General features: G+C 43.4%; 1 protein-coding gene across 1 annotated transcript in view; it reads left to right on the top strand.

Annotated features, from left to right (window-relative positions):
• LOC141111678 (fibronectin-like) overlaps window positions 1-20,699 on the top strand; it is a 159,442-nt gene that overhangs the window by 49,552 nt on the left and 89,191 nt on the right. The window contains 7 exon segments of the mRNA XM_073603828.1: window positions 1,072-1,341; window positions 1,787-2,059; window positions 6,473-6,727; window positions 11,927-12,196; window positions 14,523-14,798; window positions 16,678-16,932; window positions 17,484-17,753. Of these exon segments, the coding sequence (XP_073459929.1) occupies window positions 1,072-1,341; window positions 1,787-2,059; window positions 6,473-6,727; window positions 11,927-12,196; window positions 14,523-14,798; window positions 16,678-16,932; window positions 17,484-17,753 (1,869 nt within the window).

Genomic DNA, 20,699 nt, shown 5'->3' with positions numbered 1-20,699 from the left:
TAAACAGAGTAAGCGTAGTCAATACATAGCCAGAGTTCAGTAACCAGATCAGGTAGTCAGCCAATGCCAATGTCAGAGAGCCAGAGATCAACGTAATAGTACAGCAAGCTGGATCAGGAGCCAGAAGGGATGTCAGCAGAGCAAGTCTTCAACAGGAACGCAGGAGAAAGTCTCTGAGATGTGACCAAAGGCGAAGGCAGAAATTAAGTGAGCTGGACGGCTTCAAGTAGCCAGGACTGACGAGCAGATCATCAACAGCTGAGTCACTGTGGAAAAAAAGGAGCTGGCAATTAGCCGACAGCTGAGCGGCCAGCTCAGAGAAGGAAGGGCTGAGCCCAGCCCTGACACCCCCCCTCTCTCTCCCCCTCTCTCCCCCTCTCTCTCTCTCTCCTCCTCCCTCTTTCTCCTCCCCTCCTCCCCCCTCTCTCTCTCTTCCCTCTCTTCCCTCTCTCTCCCCTCCTCTCTCTCTCCTCCCCCTCTCTCTCCCCCTCTCTCTTTCTCTATACCATCCCCTCTCTCTCTCTATACTCCCCCCTCTCTATCTCATCAGACAGACCCCGAGCTGGGATGAAGATGCAGTGAACGAAAGCCACACAGAGGAGGGAAGGCAGAGCTTTAGGTTCAGCCTCCGCCAGTCAAATTACATGGAGCCAGTCGCCGGCCACTTATGGTCGACTGAGTCGCCCCCCCCCCCCCCCCCCCGGCCAAGCATGCCCATACACCATACTACTGCCCATAATATTTACAAGTGCCGCTACATCAAGCCGGCCGCCGGGGGCAGCTGCATTTGCGTGGGAGGCGGCCACAGGAGCCAGGACTCAGGAAGACAGGTCGGGGGGGGGGCTTTTTTTGCCTCCCCCGCAAAGTGCCGCCTTAGGCCTGGAGCTTCCTCCCAGGATTTGATGCATAATTCCATTTTACTTCATATTTTACTCGTAGGTTCACTTCCCTTCACCTCATTTCACACCTTGGTAAATGAGGCCTTACGCATGCTGTTCTGCCTGCTGTCTGTCCCCACCATGAGTGCAGCCATTTTCTCTTCTAAGTGTATTTTCTATTTTCTTTTCCTAGATCCGACTCCACCAGGAAACATCACTTTTACTACAATTGGGACGAACACCACGACATTATCTTGGGGAGAGCCTGTAAATATGACCGGGGTGCCAAAGTCATATAATATAACGTATTACTGGAATGCTGATTCACACATCACTGTACTAAGTAACTCTCCAAATGTCACCCTTCGAAGCCTGAAATCTGGGAGTAATTACACCATTACTGTGGTGACAGCCGGAGCTCGGGGGTATCAGAGCACTCCTGTCAGCAGATCTGTGTTTACAAGTAAGTTCTTACCATCTGTCAGGATGTGAAATTATGCTGACGTGGATCCTCTAGGTACACTTAAAGTGATATGCAATGAGAAGTGATAGTCTTACCTGAGAAGTGTAGACTGACAGCTGGTTTGTGGTAGGCCAGAGTACCATGAAACAGGTTAGACCTGGGTGCTGGATCTACTGAATAGAAACACGCTGGAGCACATCGGGGGGTCCTGTAAACTTAAAAAGGAAAGAAAGCCCAATGCATCCCCTTGTACATGATTTAGATTCAGATTAAAAAAAACATTGAACTAAAGGCTGTAATGTAACAAAATAGGTAAAAAGCCAAGGGGGTGAATACTTTTGCAAGGCACTGTATACCCTTAGATTATGTCTCCTATATCTCAATGTGATTTAAGAGTTTTCCTTTCTCGCATGTTAAGCTCAGATGTATGTTTTCTATGTTCCAGAACCATTGCCTGTGAACCTGCCACAAGCCTTGAAAGTGACTTCATCTTCTGTGTCCTTAAGTTGGAGTATGCCGAATGAATCTCACAGTTCTTACACCTACAGAGTGCAGACAAATGTCACATCACAATCTATGATAAATAATACAATAGTGACCGGCGAAACAGCCACAATAGTAAATCTGACCCCGGGACAAACATATACATTCCTGATATATACAAGAGCTGCTGATAATGTCTCTGAATCTGAACCGGTGTCACTAACTACCTGCACAGGTGAGTACCACTGCTCTCATCACTTAGGTGGGGACACCATGAAATTATTACTTTATTACTGAGAACGGTAGGCTTTATAAGAGGTATAACAAATGTGACAGCGCTGCCACCTAGTGGTAAGTGAATAGAAACGCACACAATAACACTAATGATGTGAAAATTGAATATAGCTGCTGCTATCACCTGCATGTTCTCAACAAACAATAGATAATAAATATAAGAAATGTGACAGCGCTACTACAAACTAATAATATAAATACCAATAACAATGTGCAAAATAAACGTAAGATGCTAAATTAATAGTCCAATTGGATGAAAAAACAAAATCTATATGAATATAGATGGATAGTCTTCTTATATAAAATGTGCATCAAATTTCACTGTGAAAAAAAGTGCTTCTCAAACGTAACGACAATCTGAGACAAGTGCCCCCTTCACCGGGTACAATGGACGCTCACCTCTTTCCTAGACCCTGAAAGGGTCAAACACGCTCAGGAATAATAATGGTTCTCATCAGCAAATGGCTCCACATTCGTCTCCGATGGTTCCTATAAAGACCCTGCAGGGATCAAACACGGTCAACACACCATATGCTTCTCCTTTAATAATGCCTCTGTGATGTCCACCAGCAACTCCAAACCGACATGCAAATATAAAGTGCTTCAAATAATGCAGTACCAGGTGTTAAGTGGAATGAAACCTCACAACCCCGGCTTCATACATTGAACTCACATTTATTTAAAAGTAAAACAGCATGATAAAATCCAATAAGTCTCACGCGTATCATCGCCAGGCTCTACCTCTACGCGTTACGCCACTATCCTCATGGCTTCATCTGGAGGGCAACTCCAGAACACCGCCAGGCTCTACCTCTACGCGTTACGCCACCATCCTCATGGCTTCATCTGGAGGGCAACTCCAGAGGTAGAGCCTGGCGGTGATACACGTGAGACTTATTGGATTTTATCATGCTGTTTTAATTTTAAATAAAATGTGTGCGTTTCTAGTCACTTACCACTAGGTGGCAGCGCACTATTGCATATCAGCTTTCTAAGAGGTTGTTCCTATAAAAGTTTTTTTTTTTTTTGCCAGGCATGTCAGATAAAAATTATTTTTCTGGTATACATATAACTTAACAATTTGTATTACATATTCACTTGTTTATCATCTGATTACAACTTACATTTTCTAATACATTTCTAATATTTTTTTTGCTTAACTGCCTCCCGTCCGCCATATAGACAAATGATGGCGGAATGCACACTCGTTCTGGGCCAACGTCATATGACGTCACCCAATCTCAACGCGATCGCACGCCCCCGGGGGTGTGCAGGGCGGCGATCGTGGGAGCGCTGTGTCCCTAGGACACGGAGCGACCCCGATCTCGGTAAAGAGCCGATGAAGCCGCTCTTTACCCATGTGATCAGCTTTGTCCTATCGCAGCCGATCACATGTGAAGTGCTGTTAATCGGCTCTCCTCGCCTCACACTGTCAAAGTGTGAGGAGAGACGATCAGCAGCATCTCCTCACAGGGGAGATCTGTACTGATTATCAGGGCAGCCCCAACAGTGCTACCAGTCTGTGCCCATCAGTGATCCCAATTTGTGCCCATCAGTGAGGCCATCCTGTGCCCACCAGTGATGCAAGTCAGTGCTGCCTTTCAGTGCCTGCTTATCAGTGCCACCTAACCATGCTACCTATTATTGCCTATCAGCGCCACCTATTATTGCCCATCAGTGCCACCCATCAGTGCCGCCTAACCGTGCCACCTATCATTGCCCATCAGTGCTCATCAGTGCTGCATATTAGTGCCTCCTCATCATTGCCACCTCATCAGTGGCCTTCAGTGCTGCCTCATCAGTGCTCATTAGTGCAGCCTATCGGTGCCCATCAGTGCAGTGCACTGTCCTGTAGGCAAGTGGTTAAAACAAATGTTATAACTGCACCATCTATTAAATGTAAAAGGCTTGATTTTTTGATCTACTATTCAAAATACAATGTACAGAATAAGTGTTATTAAGAACATAAGCTTTATAAAACAATGTGAACATTGAGTTTTTTTTGTGATTATTCAACTGAATATTTGATCATTGGTTGAAAATTATTTAAATCATCCCCTCCATAGTCTGGTATTTAAAGATAAAATAGGGAGTTTTTGAAAAATTAACATGATTTTCTAGGATCATTTATTAAATTTAAATCTCATGTATTCTTTCTTCTTCTTCTACTGTCATCAATTATCCAGACATAAATGTTAAAATTGATAGCATTTTAAAAAAAATTCTTATTTAAATCCATAGGTTAAAAAAAAAATATATTTTTCATCATCCTCTGGAATTAGTGGTATTATTAAGGTCCTTTATGCATGTTCTGCTACATGTTTCGCCGATTGGCTTCTTCAGGAAATATGCATATAGTATACTGTCAAAAGATATATATATAGATATATCTAGATATATCTATATATATAGATATATATATGTATGTACTGGTAAGATATACAGCATTATTTATTAAAATAGATACATCACATGGGGAGATGAAGGACCCACCCACATATAGACCATCCACCTTAACGTCAAAATCACACCAAAGGAGCGCCGCTAGTATGGACAAGCTTTACCGTAGGCCAGAGGCCTCTGGCCTTATGAATTTATAATAAATGCTATTGATTTTACAGTTATGTCTGGATAATTGATGTAGCACCTTAAAAAATCCCCTCACATTTTTGTAAATATTTTATTCTATCTTTTCATGTGACAACACTGAAGAAATGACACTTGTCTACAATGTAAAGTAGTGAGTGTACAGCTTGTATAACAGTGTAAATTTGCTGTCCCCTCAAAAAAACTCAACACACAGCCATTAATGTTTAAACCGCTGGCAACAACTGTGAGTACACCCCTCACAGCCATTTTCCCTCCCTGGTGTCATGTGACTCGTTAGTGTTACAAGGTCTCAGGTGTGTTAAATTTGTTATTGCTCTCACTCTCTCATACTGGTCACTGGAAATTCAACATGGCACCTCATGGCAAAGAACTCTCTGAGGATCCGAAACAAGAATTGTTGCCCTACGTAAAGATGGCCTAGGCTATAAGAAGTTTGCCAAGACCCTGAAACTGAGCTGCAGCATGGTGGCCAAGACCATACAGCGGTTTAACAGGACAGATTCCACTCAGAACAGGCCTCGCCATGGTCGACCAAAGAAGTTGAGTGCACGTGCTCAGCGTCATATCCAGAGGTTGTCTTTGGGAAATAGACGTATGAGTGCTGCCAGCATTGCTGCAGAGGTTGAAGGGGTGGGGGGTCAGCCTGTCAGTGCTCAGACCATACACCGCACACTGCATCAAATTGGTCTGCATGGCTGTCATCCCAGAAGGAAGCCTCATCTAAAGATGATGCACAAGAAAGCCCGCAAACAGTTTGCTGAAGACAAGCAGACTAAGGACATGGATTACTGGAACCATGTCTTGTGGTCTGATGAGACCAAGATAAACTTATTTGGTTCAGATAGTGTCAAGCGTGTGTGGCGGCAACCAGGTGAGGAGTACAAAGACAAGTGTATCTTGCTTACAGTCAAGCATGGTGGTGGGGGTGCCATGGTCTGGGGCTGCATGAGCGCTACCGGCACTGGGGAGCTACAGTACATTGAGGAAACCATGAATGCCAACATGTACTGTGACATACTGAAGCAGAGCATGATCCCCTCCCTTCAGAGACTGGGCCGCAGGGCAGTATTCCAACATAATGACCCCAAACACACCTCCAAGGTGACCACTGCCTTGCTAAAGAAGCTGAGGGTAAAGGTGATGGACTGGCCAAGCATGTCTTTAGACCTAAACCCTATTGAGCATCTGTGGGGCATCCGCAAACGGAAGGTGGAGGAGCGCAAGGTCTCTAACATCCAACAGTTCCGTGATATTGTCATGGAGGAGTGGAAGAGGACTCCAGTGGCAATCTGTGAAGCTCTGGTGAGCTCCATGCCCAAGAGGGTTAAGGCAGTGCGGGAAAATAATGGTGGCCACACAAAATATTGACACTTTGGGCCCGATTTGGACATTTTCACTTAGGGGTGTACTCACGTTTGTTGTCAGCGGTTTAGACATTAATGGCTGTGTGTTGAGTTATTTTTGAGGGGACAGACAATTTACACTGTTATACAAGCTGTACACTCACTACTTTACATTGTAGCAAAGTGTCATTTCTTCATGGTTGTCACATTAAAAGATATAATAAAATATTTACAAAAATGTGAGGGGTGTACTCATTTTTGTGAGATACTGTATGTACTACTTGTAGTGATGTGGTACTGATAAAATCTTTTCCCTTCATTACTTCATACGTAACGTCTATGACAGTCATTAAAAACATGAATAAAATGAGCATATAACATTATGAATATTGCATTTTCAGTTCCCGGACAAGCTGTGGGTGTCACAGTGAACAATTACAAGTCTGTGAATTCTCTGGTGGTAAACTGGACGGCGCCAACAGGAAACGTGTCCAATTATACTGTCACTATAACAGGAGATTTAAATAGGACATTGCAGAATACATCTACACAAGTGACTTTCACTAACTTACTACCAGGAAGGAATTATTCCATCACTGTACAGACAATCAGTGGGAGCTGCAACAGTCCAATCACTACAGTGACAGAGGCCACATGTGAGTATGATCCACGAGTGCTCTGTGTTATCAGTATATGATCAGACTGCACATTATTTATAAGGCCGCATTTGGGATGACCACCCTTTTGCCTTCAAAACAGCAGCAATTCTTCTAGGTACACTTGCACACAGTTTTTGAAGGAACTCGGGAGGTAGGTTGTTCCAAACATCTTGGAGAACTAACCACAGATCTTCTGTGAATAGACTGCCTCAAATCCTTCTGTCTCTTGCAATCCCAGATAGACTCAATTGTGTTGAGATCAGGGATCTGTGGGGGTCAAAGCATCACTTCGAGGACTCCTTGTTCTTCTTTACACTGAAGATAGTTCTTAATGACATTAATGACAAATATTTACTATTTTGACTCATCAGTCCAGAGCACCTGCTGCCATTTTTCTGCATCCCAACTCTATTTTTTTGTGCATAGTTGAGTCGCTTAGACTTGTTAGCACATCAAGGTAATCTTAGATGAAGACCACTTCTGGCCGGAATTATCCGGACAATAGATGGGTGTACCTGGGTCCCACTGGTTTCTGCCTGTTCTGTGCTGATGGCACTGCTGGACATCTTCCAGTGTCAAAGGGAAGTAAGAATGATGTGCCTTTCATATGTTTCATTAAGTTTCCTTGGCTGACCCCTGCGTCTACTGTCCTGAACATTGCCAATTTCTTTGTTTTTCTTCAAAAGAGCTTGAACAGCACATCTTGAAGCCCCAGTATGCTTTGAAAACTTTACCTGGGAGAGACCTTGCTGATGCAATATAACAACATTATGTCTTGTTGCTGTGCTCAGTCTTGCCATGGTGTATGACCTGTGATATGAAACTGTCTTCCACAACCTCACCTTAATAGCAGAGTTTGGCTGTTCTTCACTCAGTTATAAACCTCCTATACAGCTATTTCTGTTTCACTTAATGACTGTGTTTCAACCTTCATTTCAAAATTGATGATCATTAGCACCTGCTTGGTATAATTGGTTAATCATACACCTGTCTCTAATTCTAAAAAATCCTGAGATAGTGAACGGGCTTTTAATAGAAATTCTGGAACCTTTCCTTTTCCTGTCTTTGACCCCTTGACAGTGGAGCTGCTCTAGAACAGCATTAAGGTCCACCCATCTTTGCGGAGAGGTTGGCAAGTGTGACAGCATGAAGTAAGGTGGAGGCACAGACTGAAATTCTAGTCAGTAGCCCCGTGATATGATATTCTGGACACATAACTGAATGTTCCTGAGACCAGATGGCCTCAAAGGCCTACTGATGTCCCCCGTGATGACAACCAGGGGGGGTGTCCGCCTCATTGAGAATATGACTTGTTTCCTAACTTGGTGGGTTTGGGGCTCCAGGCCCTATGGCTGAACTATGCTTACTTGCTGGAATTTTTTGCCTTTCTTTCTGGGGCCAACATTAAAAATAAGGGATCCTCTTGTACTGAAAGAAGGCCCATCTTGGATGTCTGGCAAAATGTATCCACTAACCCATCAACACAAAAGCACAAGGTAATTGGCAATAGCTTCAATTGTTGGAGGACAGATCGGCCCGTCTGTTTGGATCCAGGGTCCCAAGCAGTGATGGGACAAACACCCCCTGGTTTGGTTTGCAACAGAACTCCCGAACATGAAAAAAGTTCGGACTGAGTCGTGAACCCTATTAAAGTCTATGGGACCCAAACTTGAAAAATCAAATGTCCCCATTTTGAAGGCTTATATGCAAGTTATTGGCCAAAAAAGGTTATGGGGCCTTGGTACTGCCCTGGGGGACATGTATCAAAGCAAACATTTTTTTGCAGTGATTTTATTGATGAAACAATAAAAATGAAAAAATCCTTTAAATATAGTGCCTGGGGGGGGGGGTCCCCTTAGTCTGCCTGATAAAGTGGGGGGTCCCCTTAGTCTGCCTGATAAAGTGGGTCATCTGTACTGTGTATAGAATCTGCTGCAGCAAAGCTGACATATATATGGGAAAAAAATGACATTTAAATTGACTTTCCCAGGTGCAAGCCATTGCCAGCAATAGAACTTTTAAAAAGAAAACGGCGTGGGGTCCCCCCCATGCATACCAGGCCCTTTGGGTCAGGTATGGATTTTGAGGGGAACCCCGCAGGAAAATTAAAAAAAGAAACGGCGCAGGGTCTCCCCCCAGATCCATACCAGACCCTTATCTGAGCATGCAGCCTGGCAGGCCAGAAAAGGGGGGGGGGCAGCGAGCGCCCCCCCTCCCCTGAAGCCTACCAGGCCACATACCCTCAACATAGGGGGGTGCTTTGGGGTGGGGGAGGCTCATATTGATGGGGGCAAGGACCGCTTCCCCACAACCTGGGTAGTGGTTATGGCTGTCTGCGGGCAGGGGGACTTATCAGAGTATGGAAGCCCCCTTTTACAAGGGGGGCTCCAATATCATGCCCCCCATTTCATTGTACTCCTACTCATTCACCAAAAAAAGTGTCAAAAAGAAAGAAAAACACAAACAATTCTGACAATTCCTTTATTAAAAAAATAAAAAAAACAAATGTCCCCTGATGTATCACTCACGATGCCCACCATACTACCGGACCCAAAAGAAAAAGAAAAAAGCTCCGCCCGTGACAAAGGCTAACTGCTGACTGCCTGCTCCATCATCTGACAGTTCTTAAAGTGGGGTTCCACCCAAAAAAACAAAAATACATAAAAAAATTTGGATATTTTTTTTTTTTTTTACTCACCTCTAAATGCCTGTTGCTAGGTGGTCTCTCGTAGTCTGCCCCTTGCTCTGCCTGGGCTGGTGACATCACTTCCCCCTCGGCACAGGAAGGGCTCCGCTCTGCTCCCTCCCTCCTGTCAATCATCTGGGACCCATTACAGGTCCCAGGTGACTGAGCGGCCAATCACGGCACGTGGCGCCGCTCGCGCATGCGCAGTGGGTGCCAGGCTGTGAAGCCACAGCCCGGCGCCCACAGTTGCAATGCTGGCGCTGCTGAACGGAGGGGGAGACGAGCGAGGCTTCGATCCCCCGCATCGCTGGACCCTGGGACAGGTAAGTGTCCAATTAAAAGTCAGCAGCTGCAGTATTAGTAGCTGCTGACTTTTAATTTTTTTTTTTTTTGACGGGCCCCCTGGGTGGAACTCCTCTTTAAATAGGTAAGGGGGCAGGGCCACTGTCATGGTTATGCAATAGAGTTTTCTCTGTCAGCTTACCTGTCTCCATGTGTTCATCTCTAAAGACCAGCTGCCTCTCACCTGACTGGTTTTATAACCTCTCCTATAAGCATGGCCCCACCCCAGGCCCTATCAGGGAACCCTATATTAACCTGCGCACTGCAAGCCAGCAGTGCTGATCAACCATTGTGTGTTAGCCTCTGTGTGTACTTGCTGTGTTTCCTACATCTGATTCCTGTTACCGACTTTGGCCTGTTCTCGACTCTCCCTGATGGCTTGTTACCCTGACCTTTGGCGTGTTAGGTTTATCCTTGTCTGCTAGTTGCCCTGACCTTTGGCTTACCCCTTACTTCCCTGTCATTCCAGCCTGCTGCCTCCTTCTTCTTCTCCTGTAGTCTACGGTGAGCGTGAGCTGTGAGACCCTGGGCGCCACGACCTGGAGCCAGACTGCAGTGCAGTCCATCCTCACCACTAAAGGCTCTGGTGAACACCCGCTGGCTCTTAGACTCCGCGCCCTGGGGAATCTATGCTCTAGCTCCTACTGGGATCCATGTTAGTTATCCTGTAGACCTGCTTCCTGAACCTTCCTGGGTTCAAACCGCAGCAGTCAGTCCTAGGGTCCACTACCTTAGCGGTGCACTTCCGACTCCTACAGAGTGTATCTGTCACCTGGTCTCAGGTGACCTGACAGCCACCTAGTCAAATCACCTGGTGGCACTGCCTCCTTGTGACATCACCGACCGGTGCATGCTGGGTCGGTAACATCACATAGGCCGCTCGTTCGCCCCCCCCCATTTCCTGGCCTGCCAGGCTGCATACTCAGATAAGGGTCTGTTATTGATTTTGCGGGGAATCCCACAACATTTTTACTTTACATTTTGGCGTAGGGGTTCCCTTGAAAATCCATACCAAACCTAAGGGTCTGGTATGGATTTTGTGGGGGACCCGACACCATTTTTTACAGTTTTTTATTTGGGTGTGGGGTTCCCCTTAAAATTCATACCAGACCCAAAGGGCCTAGTTTTTCCCTACGCTATTATTGAAAAAAAACATTTCTATTGCTGGCAAATTCTGCAATGTTATCTTTTTTTATTCAAATGTCAGCGGGAAATCCCGCTGACAGTTGATGAGGATCTGTTGTTAAGGCTATTTTTTTGGCTTCCTTTTGGCTCCTTAACAACCTATTACCTGTGCGCTCGGTGAGCGAACGATCCACAGAGCGCACAGAAAATTCAGGTGTTTGGCGAGCACCCAAAGGGGCGATGTTTGGGCCCGAACTCATGCTCAGCCCGAACCACTCACCCATCTCTAGTCCTAAGCCAGGGTCTTGGACCCGGTAGCTAGAGCCCCACAGACTGACATGGCTACAATGATAGGTTGCGTAGCAGGACCTGCAAGAGAGAACAAGGCCTTGGAATGGGTCCATGAAATCTAAAGACTTTAAGAGGGCTTTAAGTTTTCCCATAGATTCAAACATCGTGGCAGAAAACTCCCTTTTTTGGTTCTTTTTTTTTTTTTTTTTTTAAGTGTGTAGACCAGAGCACAGCACACCCAGTCTCCCAGATAAAAAAAAAGAAAACTTGAAAAAAACAGCAAATGGAAAAAAAGGAGAGTGGTTTGCTTCTCTAAGAGCAGACAGAAGAGGTCCATTCCCTGCTGGGTTCTGCAGGGCTGTCCTTAAAGCTTTATTTACCAGTGTCCAGTCTCCTGAAGGCAGCTGGACAACTGTGGCTCCAGAATACTGTCCTGTGTCCTGTTTCTACACTTTATAAATAACGTTTTCAATATAATGATTTCATTTTTCTGCCTCTCAAATAGTCAGAATAGACTCCAAATCGAATATCCAAAACGTTAAGAGAATCTTAGAAAATAAAGTTCTTCTTCCCAGGATTTGATGTGTGAAGTTAGCACATTTCCACTTCAGTTTACTCCCAGGTTCATTATCCTTCACCTCACTTTAATAAATGAGGCATGATGCACTATTCTGATTGCATTGTGCTGATCTGTCCTCACCATAAGTGCCGCCATTGACTCTTCTAAGTGTATTTTCTATTTTCTTTTCCAGATCCGACTCCACCAGGGAATATCACTTTTGTTACAAATGGGAAAAACACAACTACATTATCCTGGGTAGAGCCATTAAATATGACCAATGTGATAAAATCATATAATATAACATATTACTGGAATGCTTCTTCCTCCGTCACTGTGGCAAGTAACTCTCCACATGTTACCCTTTCAAGCCTAAAATCTGGGAGTAATTACACCATTACAGTGGTGACAGTCGGAGCCCGGGGCTATCTGAGTACACCTGTCAGTGGATCTGTGTTCACAAGTAAGGTCTTACTAATAATAATTAATATGTTACAGGTTTTATACAGCACCGACAGAACAAAAAAGGGGGACAGTACAGTTACAATACAATTTCATACAGGAAGGTTAGGAGGGCCCTACACATGAGAGCTTACAATCTAAAAGGGAAAGTCACATGGCACGAAAAGGTGATAACTGTCAGGAAAGAGCCGATGAAAAAAGTAAAAGTGGCGATGGGATTGGCTTCTCTCAAGAGAGATGAGTTTTCAAAAATCACCTAAAAGTAGACAAAGTAGGAAATGGTCAAACAGATTAGGGTAGGGAGTTCCAGAGCATAGGGAGGAGGTGATGATGGAACCAGAGCGTAGGGGATCTTAAGTGGAGCAAAGAGGTTGGTTTGGGAAGTGTGGATGGCATTTGTATGTCATTTGAAATCTAAAAATTGTATTTGTTGGGCAAGTGGAAGCCAATGGAGGGATGGGCAAAGAAAATTCAAGAGTACATTAGTAGCTTTTGTGGTTTCATTTGTTAAGAAGGGGCGAATTTGGAAATGTTGCGGCAGTGAAAGCAGCAAGATTTGAAGAGTGATTGGATGTGGGGCCAAAAAAAGTAGAGATCAGAGTCAAGGATTACACCGAGCACCCTGGTGTGAGAACAAATATAATATATAAAACAATGTATTTATTTCTTCAAGCATATTGGAATCATTTACCACTAATGTGTCCCTCCATGACCAGAAATTTGTAGTTAAGTTATTTTCATCTCTGTGTCTTATAAGATAAATGCTTTATTAGAAGAACGCTTTATATTTTCACAAGATGTGACGTCCTTGGGCTGGAAGTGGATAAACAATTTAAATAGTTGACAATTAAAAATTAAACATTATAAAGAAAAAAGTTCAGTGCGCTACTCAAATTAAAACCAAATAATAATGTGAATATAAAGAAAGAAAATGATGGTATTTTTCCATATGAACTATAATTTTTTCATTTCTTTATATTCACATTATTATTTGGTTTTAATTTGAGTAGCGCACTGAACTTTTTTCTTTATACCGTATAAAACCTCATGTTCAAGGTTTTTTAGTTGCAGCACTCAGGATTATTTAGGTTTCATATATTTACGATTTTGTGTGTTTTTTAAGCACTTTTAAAATAGAGTTTCACTAATTCAAATTCCACATTGGTTTATCACAGTTGGGGGTAGCACGGAACGTCTACCATATAAAAAATTAAACATTGCAACAAAAGACTTATGATTATTAAGTACTGTATGATTAATAATACAACCATTTCTAGGAGTTAAAATCCAAAAAAACTTTAAATCAAGAAAAGTCACACAGTGCTTTCTGCCATGAAGAAATGGGAATTACCTAGAAGGCATATGCCATGTACACACGAGCGGAATTTCCGACAAAGAGTCCGATGGGAGCTTTTCATCGTATATTCCGATCGTGTGTGCGCCCCATCGGACTTTGCCCGTCGAAAATTCAGACGGACTTAGATATAGAACATGTTTTAAATTTTTTAAATTTTTACCGATTAATTACTATCAGTAAAACCGCTCGTCTGTAGGCTGTTCCGACGGACCAAAAACGACGCATGCTCTGAAGCAAGTACGAGACGAAAGCTATTGGCTACTGTCTCTTGAACTTCCTTTTTCTAGTCCCATAGTACGTGGTGTACGTCACATCGTTCTGGATGGTTGGAATTTGGTGTGATTGTGTGTATGCAAGACAGCTTGAGCGGAATTCCGTCAGAAAAACCATCAGAGATTATTCCGACGGCAAAACCGGTCGTGTGTACGAGGCATTACTCTTATGCCCCGTACACACAGTCGGACTTTCCGCCAACAAAACCGTGGATTTTTGTTCGAAGGTTGTTGGCTCAAACTTGTCTTACACACAGTCATACAAATGTTTGCCAACAATTACGAATGTGGGAATGTGGTGACGTACAAGACGCGCAACGAGCCGAGAAAAAGGAAGTTCAATAGCCAGTGCGGCTCCTTCAGCTTGATTCCGAGCATGCGTGAATTTTTGTGCGACGGACTTTTGTACACACGATTGGACTTTCCAACACCAAAGTTTTGTTGGCGGAAAATTTGAGAACCTGGTAGCAAACATTTGTTGGCGGAAAATCCGACAGCAAATGTTGGATGGAGCATACACAAGGTCGGACTTACCGACAACAAGCTCACATCCAACATTTCCCATTAGAAAATCCGACCGTGTGTACGCGGCATTACACTTCGCTTATACCTATACTATTAGATTCTTCTTCTTCAATGTATATTAAGTATTTTCTTTCTCCCAGGTTTAGCTCACATGTATGTTTTCTACATTCTAGAACCATATCCCGTGAACCAGCCACAAGCCTTTAATGTGACTTCATCTTCTGTGTCCTTAAATTGGACCAAATCGAATGAATATTAGAGTTCTTACACATACAGAGTGCAGACAAATGTCACATCATCGTCTATAATGATAAATAATATAATAGTGACCAGTCAATCAGCTATAGTAGTGAATCTGACCCCGGGACAAACATATACATTCCTGATATATACAAGAGCCGCTGATAATGTCACTGAATCTGATCCGGTGTCACTAACTACCTGCACAGGTGAGTACAGCCGCAGTCCTGCTCTCATCACTCCGCTGGGGGATGCCATGAATTTACTACTGTATTACTGAGAACTGTCAGTTTGATAAAAGGGGGTTGCTTAATTTTTGATTGATTAGATCTAGAGGGATTGGTATGTGCATGGGAAAGAACCCGGATCTGTCCAAATTCAATATTGCATCAAAAAAGAAACCACGCACAGTGAACCCCTCATGGATTGTTAAATGGACAGACCAGGTAAGCAAAAAAGTACAAATTTTATTGAAACATCATAAAAAAGATTATGACAAACAGTGCCAAAAGACATATATAATGTATAACATCAGATTAGATCAAGTATGTTATTGATACACGTCGTGTATGTTAGACAATGGCTGCCCTTGTGTGGCTAGCTTATGTGCACACAAGCGTGGACACCTTACATGTTTCGGACCATTGTGGGTTCTTCTTCAGAGATTTTTAAGTCGTATGGGTAATAGATTCTGCAATGTAAATATATATAAAATTAGTATCATGGTAATATAAAGAACAAAAAACAATAAATATATATGTATATATGTTACTTCACACACAGTCAATAAAGATTGCATGGTCTTTACTTACAAAATTGATGATTGTTTGCTCGTAGCTGGTGTGTGGAAAATCCCACTACGGTAACATAAGGTTGGCAGCTGGATGATCAGCGGTCCCACAGTCGGGGCAATACACAGAAGAGAACTCCCCAGAGGGGTGGGCCAGCGGGGCGAGGGGGATGGGGCACTCCAGGCTTCACAGACAGGGACCCCCACAGCTTTGGAGCATCAGCTCCTGCTGTATAATGTCTGGCAGCTCAAAGATTTACATGTGTTCATATAGAGGGTGATGGTACATATTGATCTGTATATATAAACAGATAGTAAAATTCTAGCCATTATAAGGCTAGCATATCATATAAGTCAAAGCATTTGTTAACCCCCCAAAAAAATTAAAATAATAAAAATGTATCCAGCTCCTTTTAAAGCATGTTATATGACACAGTGTTTGTCCTGTATCATCTGGCCCCTTGTAACACCTGGCTGATTCTGCCAGTTTCTCCCCACCCCTCTGTAAACTGACTACAGTATATCATGGCTGCTGAGACCAGAACCGTGGTCAGTTTACGTGCCTCCGTCATCAGCAGCCTGCTATCTGCTCTCCTCCTGTGCCCCCCTCCCCTCTCTCTCTGTGTGTGAGTCGCCCCTCCCCCCTCCTGCTGCTCTCATAACACTAATCTGTATACACCATCATCTTCCCCTCCTATTGCAGTGTCCCCCTCTGTGAATGATTTATAAATATAAATGCTGTAAATACCTCATTTAAGAGCCGAGATTGCGATCACATGACCAGCCAGCTCTCTCCTCCTCTCCTCCTCCCCCCCAGACTGACATCAGCAGGGGAATCTCAGCCCCGCCCGCTGCATCTCTCAGAGGAGGAAAGGAGAAAGCTGGCCAGTCATGTGATCGTAATGTGGGCAGTGAAATTAGGTATTTGCAGAATTTATTTTTATAAATCACACACAGAGGGGGACACTGCAATAGGATGCAGTGCTGATGGTGTATACAGGTTAGAGTGGTATTACCAACCACTTTAAGTCATCAAATCATGTTAAAGAGATGGCTACATCCCTCCAAAAGATATGCAACTGTTAGTATATAGTAACAATTTTAAGAACCTTTTTATTTATGATGTCGTATAACATCTGACAATTTCATACAGATTCATATTGAATATTATGTCCTACGTACCTGTATATTCTTTCTTGCTCTTCTAATGTTCTTAAAAATACCTTTGAAGAACTTATGTCATCAGAATAAAATCGAGTCTTATAAAGCATATAACATTATGAACATTGTATTTCCAGTTCCCGGACAAGCTGTGGGTGTCACAGTGAACAATTACCAGTCGGTGAATTCTCTGGTGGTGAACTGGACGGCACCAGCAGGAATTGTGTCCAATTATAATGTCACCATAACAGGAGATGTAAATAGGACATTGCAGAATAATTCTACACAAGTGACCTTCACTAACTTACTACCAGGAAGGAATTATACCGTCACTGTACAGACAATCAGTGGGAGCTGCAACAGTCTGATCACTACAGTGACAGAGGCCACATGTGAGTATTGTCCTCAAGTTATTTTAGCTATGCATGTATGTTGGGAGTGCAGGTCACGTGACAGGTATAATAGAAGATGGTTAATAAATAAGGTTCAGAAGATTATGGTTTTTATTTTTCTGCCTCACAAATTGGCAGTATAGATGATTTGGGGTTTAAGCATTATGCAGGTTGGTAGAGTGCTTTCCACAGCTAATATATGTACAGAAATTAGAAGTACAACATTTCTATGGAAGGAGCTCAGATTTACAGAGCTGTATAGTAAGGTGAAGCAAAGTGTACCTGTCTTCACTGTAAATATCCAACTATGTGCAGAGAAACTAGGAAAATAGAGCTTTTTCTTACCAGGATTTGATGTTTGAAATGTATAAATGTATACATATACAATCTTATACTTTACTACCGGGTTCACTTGACTTCACCACACTTCACACTTTAGTAAATGTGGTATGGTGCATGATCATTCTGGTTGCTGTTCTGCCTGCTGTCTGCCCCCACCATGAGTCCAGCCATTGTCTACTGTAATTGTATCTTCCATTTTCTTTTCCTAGATCCGACTCCACCAAGAAACATCTCTTTCATTTTAATTCAGACAAACACCACCACGTTATCTTGGGTAGAGCCAGTAAATATGACCCGGGTGATAAAGTCATATAATATAGCCTATTATTGGAATGCCTCTTCCCCCATTACTGTGACAAGTAACTATCAAAATGTCACCCTCCTGAGCCTGAAATCTGGGAGTAATTACACCATTACTGTGGTGACAGTCGGAGCCCGGGGCTATCTGAGTACACCTGTCAGTGGATCCGTGTTCACAAGTAAGTTCTTACTAATAATAATTAATATGTTACAGGTTTTATACAGCACCAACAGAACAAAAAAGGGAGACAGTACAGTTACAATACATTTCCATACATGAAGGTTTGGAGGGCCCTACACAAGAGTGCATTAGTAGGAGAAATTGATAGCTGTGCGATTTTGATGGATGAACAATTTTGGGCGGGCGACACAGGGGGAGGAGCATTTATGAGCTCAGATTTGTAAGTCTTTCGTTTGAGAAAGTGGTGTGACATCCATACGGACATGCAAATTAGGGACACATGAAGAGGTGAACTGAGGAGTAGAGAGATTTGGGTGTCATCAGAGAATAGAAGGGGTCAGAAGACAGAACCTTGGGGGAACCCTATGTGACATTGAAGGTGCACTGAGATAGGTAGAAGGAGAAACAGGAAAAAAAGCATCTCGGAGGCCAAGTTTGTGGAGAACCACGTGGTCAACTGCCTCAAAATATTTTAGGAGAATGAGTACAGAGTAGTGGCCTTTGGTTTTGGCGGTTATTAAGTCATTAATAGAATTTAGGAGGGCAGTTTCTGTGGACTTTTGTGGGCAAAAGCCAAACTTAAAAGGTTCAATAAGGTTGTTGTCATTGGTCAGGTGGTACATCAGGCAGTAGTAGACTAGGTGTAGAGGTTTGGGTGCAAACGGGGGCATGATGATGAGTTTCATGTTGTTCACAATGGTGGGGTTCAGTGTGGACCTTTTTAAATATTAGGGTGACCAGTGCATGTTTTATAGGGCTGGGGAAGATGCCAGTAGAGAGGTAAAGATTTAAGATGTGAGTTACATAGTGTAAAATAGAATAATATGTTGACAGGGGGAGTTGAGAAGCAATGCAGGTGGTTTGGTGGGCTTTAGAATTAAATTTGGCAACCTCCTCTGTTGAAAAGTACTGAATGTGGCGATAGACATGGTCAGTTGGGTGAAGGAGATGTCTGGATAGTGGAGATCTCATCACAAATTGCATCAATCTTGTTTTTGAAATGATTGGCAATCTCCAGAGCAGTAAATGAGTTAGTGGGTGGAGGCCGTGGGGGAATAAGTAGAGAGCCAAAGGTCGAAAAGAGTTGACACTGCCTGGATGACAGGGTGTAAACGGGCGTGATGTTCATCAGCAGTACAGAAGCAGGATTTGTATTTTAGGAGGAAAGATTTACGAAGGACGAAGTCTTGTGGTGATTTAGTTTTCTACACCAAAAAGTTTTTTCCAATTAATCTTTTAGGACAGCACATGAGAGAAAGGCTCCACCTACCTAAAACAAGAAACACATCATGCACAATCAAATGAAAAGAGCAGTCGCCTGGTGTCCTCAGCATTTGTGTTTCCTCCAGCCTAGGAGGAACATCAGAATGGTTTGTTATTTTCCCCTCAGGCCTCCTGGTATATTCTTCCCCATGATTCCAGGGACAATGAAGGTTTTGCATCAGTAATTAGAAAGAGAAGGGGCATTAACACCAAAAAAAGGGGGACACTGGTGCAACTGACAAAAAAAAAAAAATGTGCAAGGAGTAATAAATGAATGAAGGAAGTCTTTTTAGTCCTTAAGAAAAGTCCATAAAAGTCACTGTGGCCTGATGTTCACATTATGGCAGCGTCAGCAGTCTCTCCTCCAAGCAGGATCTGGGGAGGCTCCCACCAGCAAACCATGCACATATCACATATAGTGAATCACATATAGGGCATGATCCACAATGGTACTAAAAGATTATAAACGAAAAAAACAAAAAACACAAGCACTAGCTTCAATGTTGTGTATTTAAATAGATAGAGACCATAGGTGTGCGCAGCCTATTGCATTAGGGTGTGCACCCCAAAGCTCAAACACACATGCCTTCCTCTGCAGCCTCAGCTGCACTGGACAGTAAATGAATGGGAAGTGCTTCTTGTTCATTCACAAACTGGAGCACAGTTTACTATGCTTCAGTTATGAATTCACACAGTGAACGAGTGTATTGGCTGTGTTCATTTAGAAAAGGAAGGGGCTGGTAAATTAAATATTTGCTGGCCCTTTCCCTCGCTCTCCACCCTGAAACAACCCCCCTTCCCCCCGCAGCAGCCAGGGGAGGAGAGGAGAGGAGGGAAGCCAGGAGCACTGTGGGGCCAACACAGGGGGAACCCCATGCAGTAGGGGAATCTGCACCACACATAGTAATTAGGGTGTGCCTGGGCACACCTGGTACACTCTCTGCGCATGCCTATGATAGAGACATAACATACTGCAGAAGCATGAGGTCAGAGTCATAGTTTATTTATCTAATACACAACAATCAACAATACATATGTAATTGATGCCTACTGTATGCCACAAAGCCAATAATTCACATAATCTCATTATAGATATAGCCTAGTCTCTGGCTACCAATCATTTATACATCCATCCAGTGGAGGAATAAAGGGAACCCCAGATGATAGTAGTTTAAAGCTGAGCATACCAACTGGAGTGCATAGCAGATACTGGTAACCCATAATGGGTACAGCTTCATCTCCTAGACATACCCAAATATTTGGGTTAGAACAGAAGCAAATATGAGTTCCCTTAATACTACATATTGAATCAATGCATATACACAGTGATTACCCCAATGCATTGCAGTGCACATCAATTGATAAAGCAACAGCCCACACTAAGGATTAAGGTGGGAGACAGTCAAAGCCTCCCAGCTCATTAGGTCTTAACACATTCAAATCTAGTGGTAAATGAAAGTTGCTCACCATGTTTAGAAGATGTGACAACTACAGTATATAAGGCCCCTTTTTCACATGTGCGGATCCTTTTTCAGACATCTGCCTGCTCAGCAGAGATCGATCCAGACATCCGCCTGCTCAGCAGGGATCGATCCGTTGATCCCCGCTGAGCCGGCGGATGACAAGTCCGTCTCTGCACACTGTGCAGAAATGGACCTGTCACATCTCCGCTCTCCTCTTT

Source organism: Aquarana catesbeiana, linkage group LG11 (assembly GCF_042186555.1).
Source record: "Aquarana catesbeiana isolate 2022-GZ linkage group LG11, ASM4218655v1, whole genome shotgun sequence".
Lineage (NCBI taxonomy): Eukaryota > Metazoa > Chordata > Amphibia > Anura > Ranidae > Aquarana > Aquarana catesbeiana.
This window is presented reverse-complemented; position numbering and strand designations above follow the sequence as displayed.